The sequence below is a fragment of the Fopius arisanus genome, unplaced genomic scaffold (genome assembly GCF_000806365.1).
Source record: "Fopius arisanus strain USDA-PBARC FA_bdor unplaced genomic scaffold, ASM80636v1 scaffold00081, whole genome shotgun sequence".
In the NCBI taxonomy this organism is placed as follows: Eukaryota; Metazoa; Arthropoda; class Insecta; order Hymenoptera; family Braconidae; genus Fopius; species Fopius arisanus.
This window is the reverse complement of record NW_011887820.1, coordinates 319935-330511: the sequence shown is the minus strand read 5'-3', so window position 1 is coordinate 330511 and position 10577 is coordinate 319935. Positions and strand designations below refer to the sequence as shown.

The 10577-nt window shown below is 34.5% G+C and overlaps 1 protein-coding gene across 1 annotated transcript; it reads right to left on the bottom strand.

Moving 5' to 3' along the window:
• Positions 1–6001: 6001 nt before the first annotated feature.
• On the bottom strand, positions 6002–8081 carry LOC105270213 (ATP synthase epsilon chain). Its single transcript, XM_011311010.1, has 4 exons — positions 7474–8081; positions 7009–7235; positions 6413–6581; positions 6002–6319 (listed from the first exon to the last, which is right to left on the bottom strand). Exons 1-4 carry the CDS (start codon positions 7925–7927, stop codon positions 6087–6089), a joined length of 1083 nt encoding a protein of 360 aa, XP_011309312.1. The 5' UTR covers positions 7928–8081; the 3' UTR covers positions 6002–6086.
• Between the last annotated feature and the right edge of the window lie 2496 nt (positions 8082–10577).

Genomic DNA, 10577 nt, shown 5'->3' with positions numbered 1-10577 from the left:
AGTTTTTTGAGAAAAGGAATATGCTTTCCTGAATTTTTCCATAATTTTCATTAATCATTAGATCTCTCACAATCGCCCGAAGAAGGCAATCGATCGGGCGATGAGTATCGATCGATATATAGCCGCCGGCGCGAAATCGATCGCAGCAAAACCCGATAAATCACTCGTATTTACATTAACACAGTCGAGCACGTGCTCGTCTCGACACTTATTCCCCCCGTGATTTTAATTACAAATCTCGACTCATTGATTACCACCTGAAAAAAAACCACTCATCCGTGGAATGAATGAATTTATCCGAATGCCTCTCGTCACCGGTGAGAGTTGGAAAAATTATCTACGAGAGCGATTCGAGGAAGAGAAAAATTATAAGCATTAGAAATAATGATCGAGATGATAAGCCATGTCCGTGAGCATTAAGGTATATTTCTCTTTATTTTCATGGAATGATAAACGGTACTTCAACGCCCTTTCTCCAAAGGGAGATGAAACGGGAATTTTTGGTCGATTCAGTCACAAGTTTATGATTAATCTTTCAAATTTACCGCCATATATTAAAAGATAATAATTCCCCTTAATTGAAATCCATGGGGCAATTAGATTCCGTAATTCTTTTTTTTGGGAGGTTTTTTTCAGTTTCGGTGACAGTTACACTAATTTTTCTTAATCATCCCCATTGAAAGAAATATAATGAATATGTATATTTTGGTCTTTCAAATTTTTATTACATATTATTTTATTTCTTTTTGCTTCCGAATGGAAGCATTCCAATTGTTCGATTTATCAATTTTGCCTGGAAATGACGTAGAATGGTCTGAAATATAAAAATACCAAGTTTGAGGGCCATATGTGTATGTGCAGATGGTCAACTGACGGTCAATTTTTACAAAAGAAGGAGAATAGATGGGTAAATCAACTCCCAAAAATCTGAAATTTTGTCCGTTCATAGGTTCCAATATAGACTTGATCTGTGCTGGATTTTAGCCCGATCGGTCGACTAGTTTTCGAAATATCAGTGATTGTTTCTGAAAAGTTTTTTGCAAATATCTCAGAAATTGTCCAACCGTTTACATTCTTCATTCTCTTCAAACGTTCGTCTCAATGTACTCTATATGGATTAATCAAAATATATTTCTATGTTTCCAAAAAGTTTTCGAGATATTTTAATTTTCATGTTTTTCGAAAAAATGCATTGTACGCCCTCTTCGATATTTGAAAATCAATCAATCAAATTGAAATTGAGCAGAAAGATTCCTCTTATGACTGCGATATTTAGTATTGAAGATGTGCTAGATTGGATGATTCATTCAGGAGATATTCAATTTTGTATCTGAAACGATTTTCTCAAAAATCTCAAGCACGACCCAACCGATTTAATTTTCCCTTTTTTCAAAATATTCGTCACGTTATACCTTATTTAGATAAAAAAAAAAGATGGACGCGTTCGAAGAAAAATATAAAGAAGTTTCCATTTTTATGTCCATTCGGAAGCTAACCATCAATGAAATTGATGGCAAAATAAAATTAGAAAATAAATAAATAACCTGTGAAGTAACAATCATATGTCTTCTACCGTTAGGAACGGCTAACTGCTTGTTTTACATACATTTTTCTTATATAAATTTCATCATTAGAAATTCAATTTTCTTACCTGCGAAATTTCACGTCTGAACAGAAAAAAAAATCTTTTGTCAAGAATATTTACTAACCATACAAAGAAAATATATTTGGCAGAAGAAATTTTTTTCTCAGTGTAATTTAAAAAGAAAAAAAAACTAATAAAAAGCAAAACTAATTCTGTGAGTTCGATTTTCCTCCAGTCTTCATAAATTCAAAAAGTCTAGAATCATCCGATATTATATTTGTTTTCAATATATTGTGCCATAAAAGATTGGTCTATTGAAATATCAATGATAAACTAAAGTGCCAATGATCAACTTGATTTAAATCGATTTTCTGATTCATTCATGATTTAAGTTGATTTTTTCACTTAATGCAGATCGATTTTAATTTGACTTGAATCGATCTCTCGTTTCCTCGCCTTGACATTATATTTATTTTCAATATATTTCTCCATGAGGGATTGGCCTATTGAAATATCAGTGATAAACTAAAGTGCCGGTAATCAACTTGATTTAAATCGATTTTCTGATTCATTCATGATTTAAGTTGATTTTTTCACTTAATGCAGATCGATTTTAATTGGACTTGAATCGATCTCTCGTTTCCTCGCCTTGATCAAAATTCCTCTTTCAGCTTAATTTAACTCATATAAACTCGGAATCTCCGTTGCTGAAGTCCGAGTCACTCGACTCAAATCAAGTCGAAGTCGAGTTGAATCGTTTTCCTTAGTCTTCAGTCTTGATAAATTCACAAAATCTGTCGAATCATGGACTATTACTTGACATTTCCAATATATTGTCTCACAAGGGATTGATCTATTGATTCCGATCAAGTCGAACTTGACTTGAATATATTTTTCGTTTGTTGACCTCGAATCAAAACTCATATGAACTGAAAATCTCAACAGCTGAAGTCCGAATGACTCGACTGAAATCAACTGGAAAATCGGGTATAATCAAGTAAAAGTCGTTTTGAATGACTTTATTAAATTCTTCAGCCTTGATGAATCATCGGATATTGCTTGGATTTTCAATGTATTTTTAGCCGGGGGGTGGGGGAATGGTCTATTAAAATGCCAGTGTGCTTGCAACACCCTCGGCAAAAGTATTTTTCCCGGTGAGTACCAAAACTACTTCGCACACGCCACTCTAATCCTCTTTTGTCCAATTTTCCTCGGTGGAATAAGTACTTAGAGGAGTCGCAAGGGGGGAATAGAGGGGTAGGGGCGGGTAAATGAGGCACCGGGGGGTAACAACTCTGTGTAATAGTGGAAGGCATTGCCTCTGGTTGTACACATTTGCCTCGTAAAGAGTATAAACTTAAACCGTTCGACTCTACCCCGCCTTCACCTCTAAATATCTCAAATTTTCACAAATATCCTTCCGACAAGCTTGATTGCACCATTTATTTATTATTCATAGTCCCGGAGGTATGCCGATGTACGTCAGTTGGCCATTTCTTTGTTAGTCCAGTGGCCCGTGGTGAAATATCTATTGGTTATTATTCTTTTTAGAGTCGTAATGCGCAGTTATTACCGGTTGACCATTACAAGGGGTTTAATTATGTTTACCGAGAGAAATAGTTGGACAATTATGGATTCCAGATAGAATTCCGAAACTTTCAATTATTCATACATCTCGCTTTTCACTCCACTATTATTCCCTCAATATTGGGAATATTAATATTGCGCTGCGAATCCGTAATTTGACTTTACATTACATTATTTACACATCATTTTGTTTACCTGTCGATTGTTTTATTCTTTTATATAGTTTATATAGTTTTATATAGTTTTTTGTTTAGTAAAACGTTGTGTAATTTCATTTTCACCACTTTAATTTCGAGAGAATTTCGATCCAAAGAGTTAGATGATTCTAGCTGAAATAATTGCGAAACTTTATTTATTTATTTAAAATATCAGAATTTGTTTCGCGAATTATTTATGCTTCGTTCATATACTATAATTTATTCGTTTTCCTCTCATCAACTTAAATTATTAGAATTGCACGCAAAAACGTTTAAATGCATTAAACGCGAGAATAACGAATTGTCGATAAAATTAGTGAATTACAATTATTTAAATTTTTCACGCCTGCCAATTAATTTTTTATTCCAGAAAATGAACAAAAATTGAATTTCTGTTATTGTTAATTGAATATTTTTAATAAATAGTGAATTAAATTGCCCTACAAATTTCACTTGATCAATATATATCTCCCCTCGATTATCACTAAATTTTTTGTGCACCACGATAAATTAATAAAAAAAAAACCACAACAAATAATAATGCGGAAAATTCCCGAATTTTCTCTAGAAAATTTGAATAAAAATTAAATAACATTGAAAAAAAATAGTATTTTTCCTTCAATGTTACGTAATTATCCGACAATTACTCATACAATTAGATAATGAATTTTTAAAATGGATTTTCTATTCATGTCGAACCCCCTGGGATAAAAAAGTAGAATAATATCGATCCAATTATCGTAACACGACAATTTAATGGCACTTTAAAATGTCACAGTGGCGCTAAGTGGTAATTGCTATATAGTGCAAAGTTTTCATTTATTCAAGCATAATCGCACTTCCTTGGAAACGGAAAGTACTTTTAACGAAAGAAATCGCTCGTCCGGGTGTTGCCTGCAAGGTACATTCACCAGATGTTCGACAAGGTCGTCGACTCATTGTTCATAAGAATAAATAAACATACAAATTATGGACAGATTTGAAATGGAATTTATGAAAATTGACAATTGAGAAAATAGGAGATATTAAACGTGAATTATACGCTGGGATGATGGTAAGGTCATCCCATGTTTCCTGAACTTTCCAAGTGAAACGCCCGTTCAATTTTTCCGTCCCTCCCAATGAAGCAATTTTCATAATCGTGCTACTCGTTAATCTCGCCGTAATTACCCTCCCCTTGACTCGCACTCAACCGAATCCTTCATTGGAGAGGGAATCAGTAATTGTTTTCCCAGAAAACGCGGATGTCTTCATAATCGGATGAACTTCATATGCGAATTTCCCAATTGTTCATAAATAATAATGATTTCATTTCAAATTTTCACACTTCCGGCTCCATTCAAGTTCCGTATAAGTTTAATGGTTTTTTGGAGTTGACTCAGGTCAAAATATTAATTTGTTTTATCTAAACTCTGGGTTTTTATTCAAGTCGATCTTTTCATTTTCCACTTGACTTAAATCGACTTTTGAACTTGATCCATTGTATGTTGAGTCAAACTTGACTCAACTCGATCTATCGTTTCTTCTTCTTGATTCAAATTGATTCTTCACCTGGATTTAGATCGAGTTCAACTTGATTCAACAGAATTCTTCTACTTGATTCAAGTCACCGTCGACTCGAACCATGTCTTCACTATTCGATCAATATCGACCCGAATTTTCGATTGCTGATGTCTGCGTCAAGTCGACATCGACTTGATTTGAGATTTTGAGAGTAGACTTTTTCAACCATACAACGACTTGAATGAATCGATTGAAAATATAGTGAAGATAAGTCGCATCAATGTCCATCAACAGAATCCTAGAATGAAGTGACTTTTTCTGAAAATAGAATGGAAAGATGTTTTTTTGGTGGAGGGGACAAATAGTAGTTAGTTTGTAGGCGGCTTCTTCGCACTTTGCGCGATTAATCCGTCAGGTCGGTGAGGGCGCGTTCTCTATCGTGCGGCTAGACGTGCAAGTAGCGAATCCACGGCGATTCAGCTTTGACCCCTTCATGTATCGTGAAACGCCATGGGTCAATGGTGTCAAGTCGTGGCACTCGACTCACGGATAGCGCCTTAGCTTTTGCCTCGTTTTAACCGGGGGTATGCTATCATTGGAAGCTACTATTCTCCATCCCAAACGGTGATGATACCACTATAAATGACTTATCAATGCCATCATAAAAAATCCAATGTTACAATCAGTCAAAAAATCTTTTTAAAGGACAAACTATTTTATCATTCAAAAATTTTAGTTCGTCATTTATTTCCATATAAAAAGTGATATTTTGATTCCGACACTTGAAATTGCGAAATTTTTTAAATCTTTTTAAATTTGGATAATCAAATATTAGAATGAAATTCAAAATTTTGAAAAGCTTTTCCAAAATTTCTAACAAATGACTGGAATATAAAAAAAATTATTCAATTTTTCTTGTATTATTTTCCAAAAATTCATTCAAATAAATAAAACATTTATAATCCTCAATCAAACATTTATTACCAATAAAAAAACATAATCAACATAAAAAAGCGTTCTTATATAAAAAAGAATAAAAAATTGAATTCATCCAAACTTATCATTCCAATCGGAATAAATAACTTAGCCGGTTATCAACGAACGATTGATTTTAATAAATAACAGTAGATTATGAATGAAAACATTTATTATGATTTACAAATACAAAAATATGATAACGTTGGAAGAAAGCTGCTTATCACAATTTCTACCTGCTATTCAGACGCAGAAGTGTCTAATCCAAACCTCTCTCCCATCCACGTATTAGACATGATAGAGTCGGCGTCGAGAATATCCTCTTCCTTAATAACAGAGGCCGAGCTGTTGGTCGGCTTTTTAGTCTTGTCAGATCGCTGTCCATCCCAGCCTTTAGACTGGGTCAGAGCCGTGCCCACAGCTGCTTTAGCCTCCTTGTCCGACAGACCCTCGTGAGTTGCCATAAGTGCCTCTACAATTTTAATTACAATTACAATATAAAATCCAGAAGATCATTAGACAACACCACAATAACAATTATTTCATCATTTTCTTTTTAACGTACCTAAGACACAACCCATGAATTTTGGTACGTGAGTCTCCATCACTAATTTATCACTCATTTTTTTCGTTGCTGTGTACTGAGTTGCCACATTACGACCTAGAAATTTTCTCAAAATCGATGTGGCACTTATTGATACCTTTGAGGACTTCAGCCGTTTCATCACTTGCAGCTGAAATTTTTAAAGAAATTATTCATTATAATCAGATAAAGATGCGTGTTTTTAATTAAATTCAAAAAAACTAATTAATTTTATTGCATTTCTTTACATTAAATTTTAAATAAAAACAATTATGAATAATATGGATAAATTCATTGCAATTGATTTGAAATTGTGTTTAAAATTATGAAGAAATTATTTGTTTACTTGTCATTCATAAAAAATGTATTGATATGTAATGAAGATTTATTAATAATTCAAAGGAGGAATTATTTGATATAAACAGAATCTAAAATTAAAACAAACGGGTTGTAATGAACAACTTGATTTCATATTATTTAAGTAAATCTATTTCTTGGATTCCAATGGATTATCTTTCTGGGTCTAACGGTTATAATTTTCTAATCATAAATTTTTAAATATTGGTGATAATACGTACAGTATCGGAGAGACACCTTCGATCGTCCGTTAGTTTTTGCTCGAAATGGAGAAGTGCATCAACTGAATTGATCGGTAATTCCACTTCGTGTTTTGTTGGGATTGAGAAATCAGCGGATACAAAATCATCTTTTACTTGAAGGCAGTCTTCGATGTTGGCGAGAGTGTCTCGATTTTTCTTCACATCAGTTTCAATAGAAGTCAATTTCTTCAAGATTTCTTTAAGCACTGAGAAAATAACAATTAATTTTGAACAATCCCTTGCAAATAATTATTTAAAATCCGTTATTTTTACATCGAACATCTTTTTCTGATGAATCCAATTGGAATAATTCAAATTGTGAGTTTCTCTGTTTGATCCAATTATTTTTTTGAATTTTGAAAAGACATGTCAAAGTGTCTGTGCGATTCTATCCGATTTGTGATGAATTTTCACGGAAAATATGAATGATGGAAGTATAATTACGGGCAGGACTGCAGCACTCGTTTTTTTCGCTATCTTTTCTCTTCTTGGCAGGTGGTGGTTGTGATTCGTCTAAGAATTTTTCAGCTGATCTAGGTAAAGTTGGAAGTAGTCTAGCTCGCAGAATGACGAGTAGAGGCTCCAGATGAGCCGGTGGAATTTGATATTGAATTGCCCAAATTCTCAGCTGTTTGATCTCCAATTTATTGCCCTCTTGATTTGAATTATCCTGCGTTTCCTCTCCACCACTTGGATTATCCTCTTCCTCACTAGAAGTTTCCACTTCGTTTCTACTCCGTTTAGAAGGAAAACGAGAAGAATTGCGATCTCTACTTTTCTCGAGGCCATCAGCATCCGACGATGCGATATTTTCAAATTCTTTCCTCATGGAATGTCTTCGTTTATCCACATTGTCGCAATATGGGCTTGATGTTGAGTCTCTTGTTTGTTCAGTCATCACATTAATTTATCGATCCTATTAATCGATCGTGAACTTGACAGTCATTTAAAAGCTAGCGAACTCGCGTGTCTAGGTTGTCCTAGTCCTAGCATAGGTATAACCTCACAATCTTTCCTTGGTGTAATATTGCGTGGTGGTAGAGCTGGTTGAGGTGCGCAGGTACTGATGCCAATTTTTCTGGGGGCAACCTTGCCGCAATATTAGATCGCCCGTTGGAAACCTCAAGGCGAATTCACGATGCTTGCCGTGGGGTAACCAAAACCGCTAGATGGGGCGCGCTCTTATCGCCCCGCGGATTTTTGAATTTTCACGTGACCCAGTTTAGCGGTTCGTGATGCATTTTTTTTACGACATAATGGGGATTCGTGTTGAAGGACTCGGTGACGAAGGATTTGTTGCGGGAAATTCAAGTCAAGTGGAGTTTTTTAACGATTTTCTCGTTGATTTCACTCAATTTAATTTTTCATAGAAGAGGGGAAGTTTTTATAGCGTTCCATATTTTTGTGACGTCAGAGGAGTCGTTGGATAGGATTTGGATTAGGTAGGAAGGGGAGCAGGAAGAAAAAGTACTGAAAAAATGGATAATTCTGACTCAAGTCAATGATGACTTGATTCAAGTCGATTGTCCTGAACGAATACCGATTTCGGGTTCGCTGTGGGTCATTAAAAAACTTGTCAAGTCGGCGTTGACTTGAATGCTGTTGGAATATTGACTCGAGTTAAGTCGAAAAAGAGTTTTTATTGAGAGCACTTGGTATCGGTGCACAATAATTAATATATATCCCATAACTGTTTTGGTTCATATTATTATTTCATAATTTTTCTTAGAACAGCATCAGGATAAGGACAACAGTTTGTATAAACAGAAATAAAGATAAATGAACAAGGATCTTTTGTAAAATGGTTCCAGAGCGTGAAAACTTTGATTGCTATGAGTCAGTAGAGTTGCAGAGGTCATAGAAAAAAAGATCTACATTCTGAGTGCGTATAATAAAAGTTAACACCTAAGCCTAATTATTTATTATTTACTAATTCCTGTCCATAATCCGATAGTTTTGACTCAAAAAAATTTTTTTGTGGTAACTCATTGTTATAAAGTAAATTTGCCACTTGATTAATTAATTATGAATTCTACATTTCCTGCCATTTTGTCGCTGGTTAAAAATTTAAAGTTTAACGTTCCGTCAGTGTATCACCTTAAACTAATTTCCTCAAGTGTAGCAAAATGTTGATTTTTTTCCTGCAGCATTTAACGACGACGATGATCGGCGAGATAATTATCCGTCCTCGGTTCTCCCACCGGTATATTCAAAAGCTAATGATGCTTAGGTGTTTCACACTGGAAATTATCCTTGAAGGAGTTCCCCGCATTTGACCTCGTTGAGAACATCCTCCTTGAGGTGAATTGCCAAAGCAAAAAAAAAATCGTCATGAATACTCCCTTATCGATAAGAGTCACGCGACGCTGAATGCTAAAACGAAGGACGAATTATTCCAGGATTTCTCTTTTCACCTTATCAATGATTTTTTTCGTCCAACTCAAACCGTTCTTGTTGGAACTATGGGAGACTGTATGTTCTCATCTTTTAATCGACGGTGTGTTATGGGCCAGTGTAAAAACACGAGCTGCATATGCACCGTTAATGCGCAATACCACATATCATTCTTTGGTCTTATCACTTCGAGGAACTCCTTGCCCTCGTTATATCGTCTCCCCGTACTATTTTTACCGATCTAATTCATCCTACTTTCAATAACTTGTTTGGATAGTTAATCTTAACTTATGAAAGCTCGTTTTTACACGTCTGGCTGAGGGTATCCAAGCACTATCAATTTCTCGCTTATTTATTATTCAAAATTTAATTTTCCAAAGGAGGCAAATCCATTTTTAGCGATTTTCACTTTATACTAATTGAGGATGATCCACACACACATATAGCCAAAAGTCACGTTTTTTTAATTTTTCGCTAATTATCGATGGCATTGATGTGAAAAACATATTTTTCACGTCAATCCCGTAGTAAGTTCGTCTGAAAAATGATAAAACGTTAATTTTAACTATATGTGGGTGTTAAATGAGTGAAAAAAGTCGTCTTAAATCAAACTGAAAGAGACGCCTGATTCAAATCCGTTTTTCAATGTATCCAACTTAATTTTTCAACTTGATTCAGTATGGAGTCAAAGAAAATGATCGTTGAATCAACCTGAAAAGTGATATGATTCACACTACGATAATTTATTGCCTGATTTTTTACCACTTCTCACATTTGTCAGCGATCTGGTATACAAAAAAGAAATCTCGAATTCCATAAATTTAATGTGACTTCGATAAAAAATTCAATTTTTAATCACATAAAATTTCAAGTGTAATTTTCCAACAGTGTAAATTTACAGTTTGTCAGTTTTTTTAAAATTGACCATCAATCCAAGCAGCTGCTGCATCCCGGTATTTGAATAGTCCTGGGTAAAAAACTTGTACAAAGTTGTGCCAGTAAATACCCGGAGCAGTTATTAACCCGACAAATGTAACGACACAAGATATACCCGACGGAAAAATGCCAACGGCTTTACGTTCCTGAATTACAAGTATTTCAGCGAGTAATATACCTCAGAATTACGTGATGAAAAAACAATGGAAAATTTATTC

Coding starts and splice junctions, on each gene's coding strand:
- LOC105270213 (XM_011311010.1), bottom strand. CDS start 7,927: ATGACTGAACAAACAAGAGACTCAACATCAAGCCCATATTGCGACAAT. Junction 7,236..7,473: donor CGAGTGCTGCAGTCCTGCCC/GTAATTATACTT, acceptor TTATTTTCTCAG/TGCTTAAAGAAATCTTGAAG. Junction 6,320..6,412: donor ATTCATGGGTTGTGTCTTAG/GTACGTTAAAAA, acceptor TTAAAATTGTAG/AGGCACTTATGGCAACTCAC.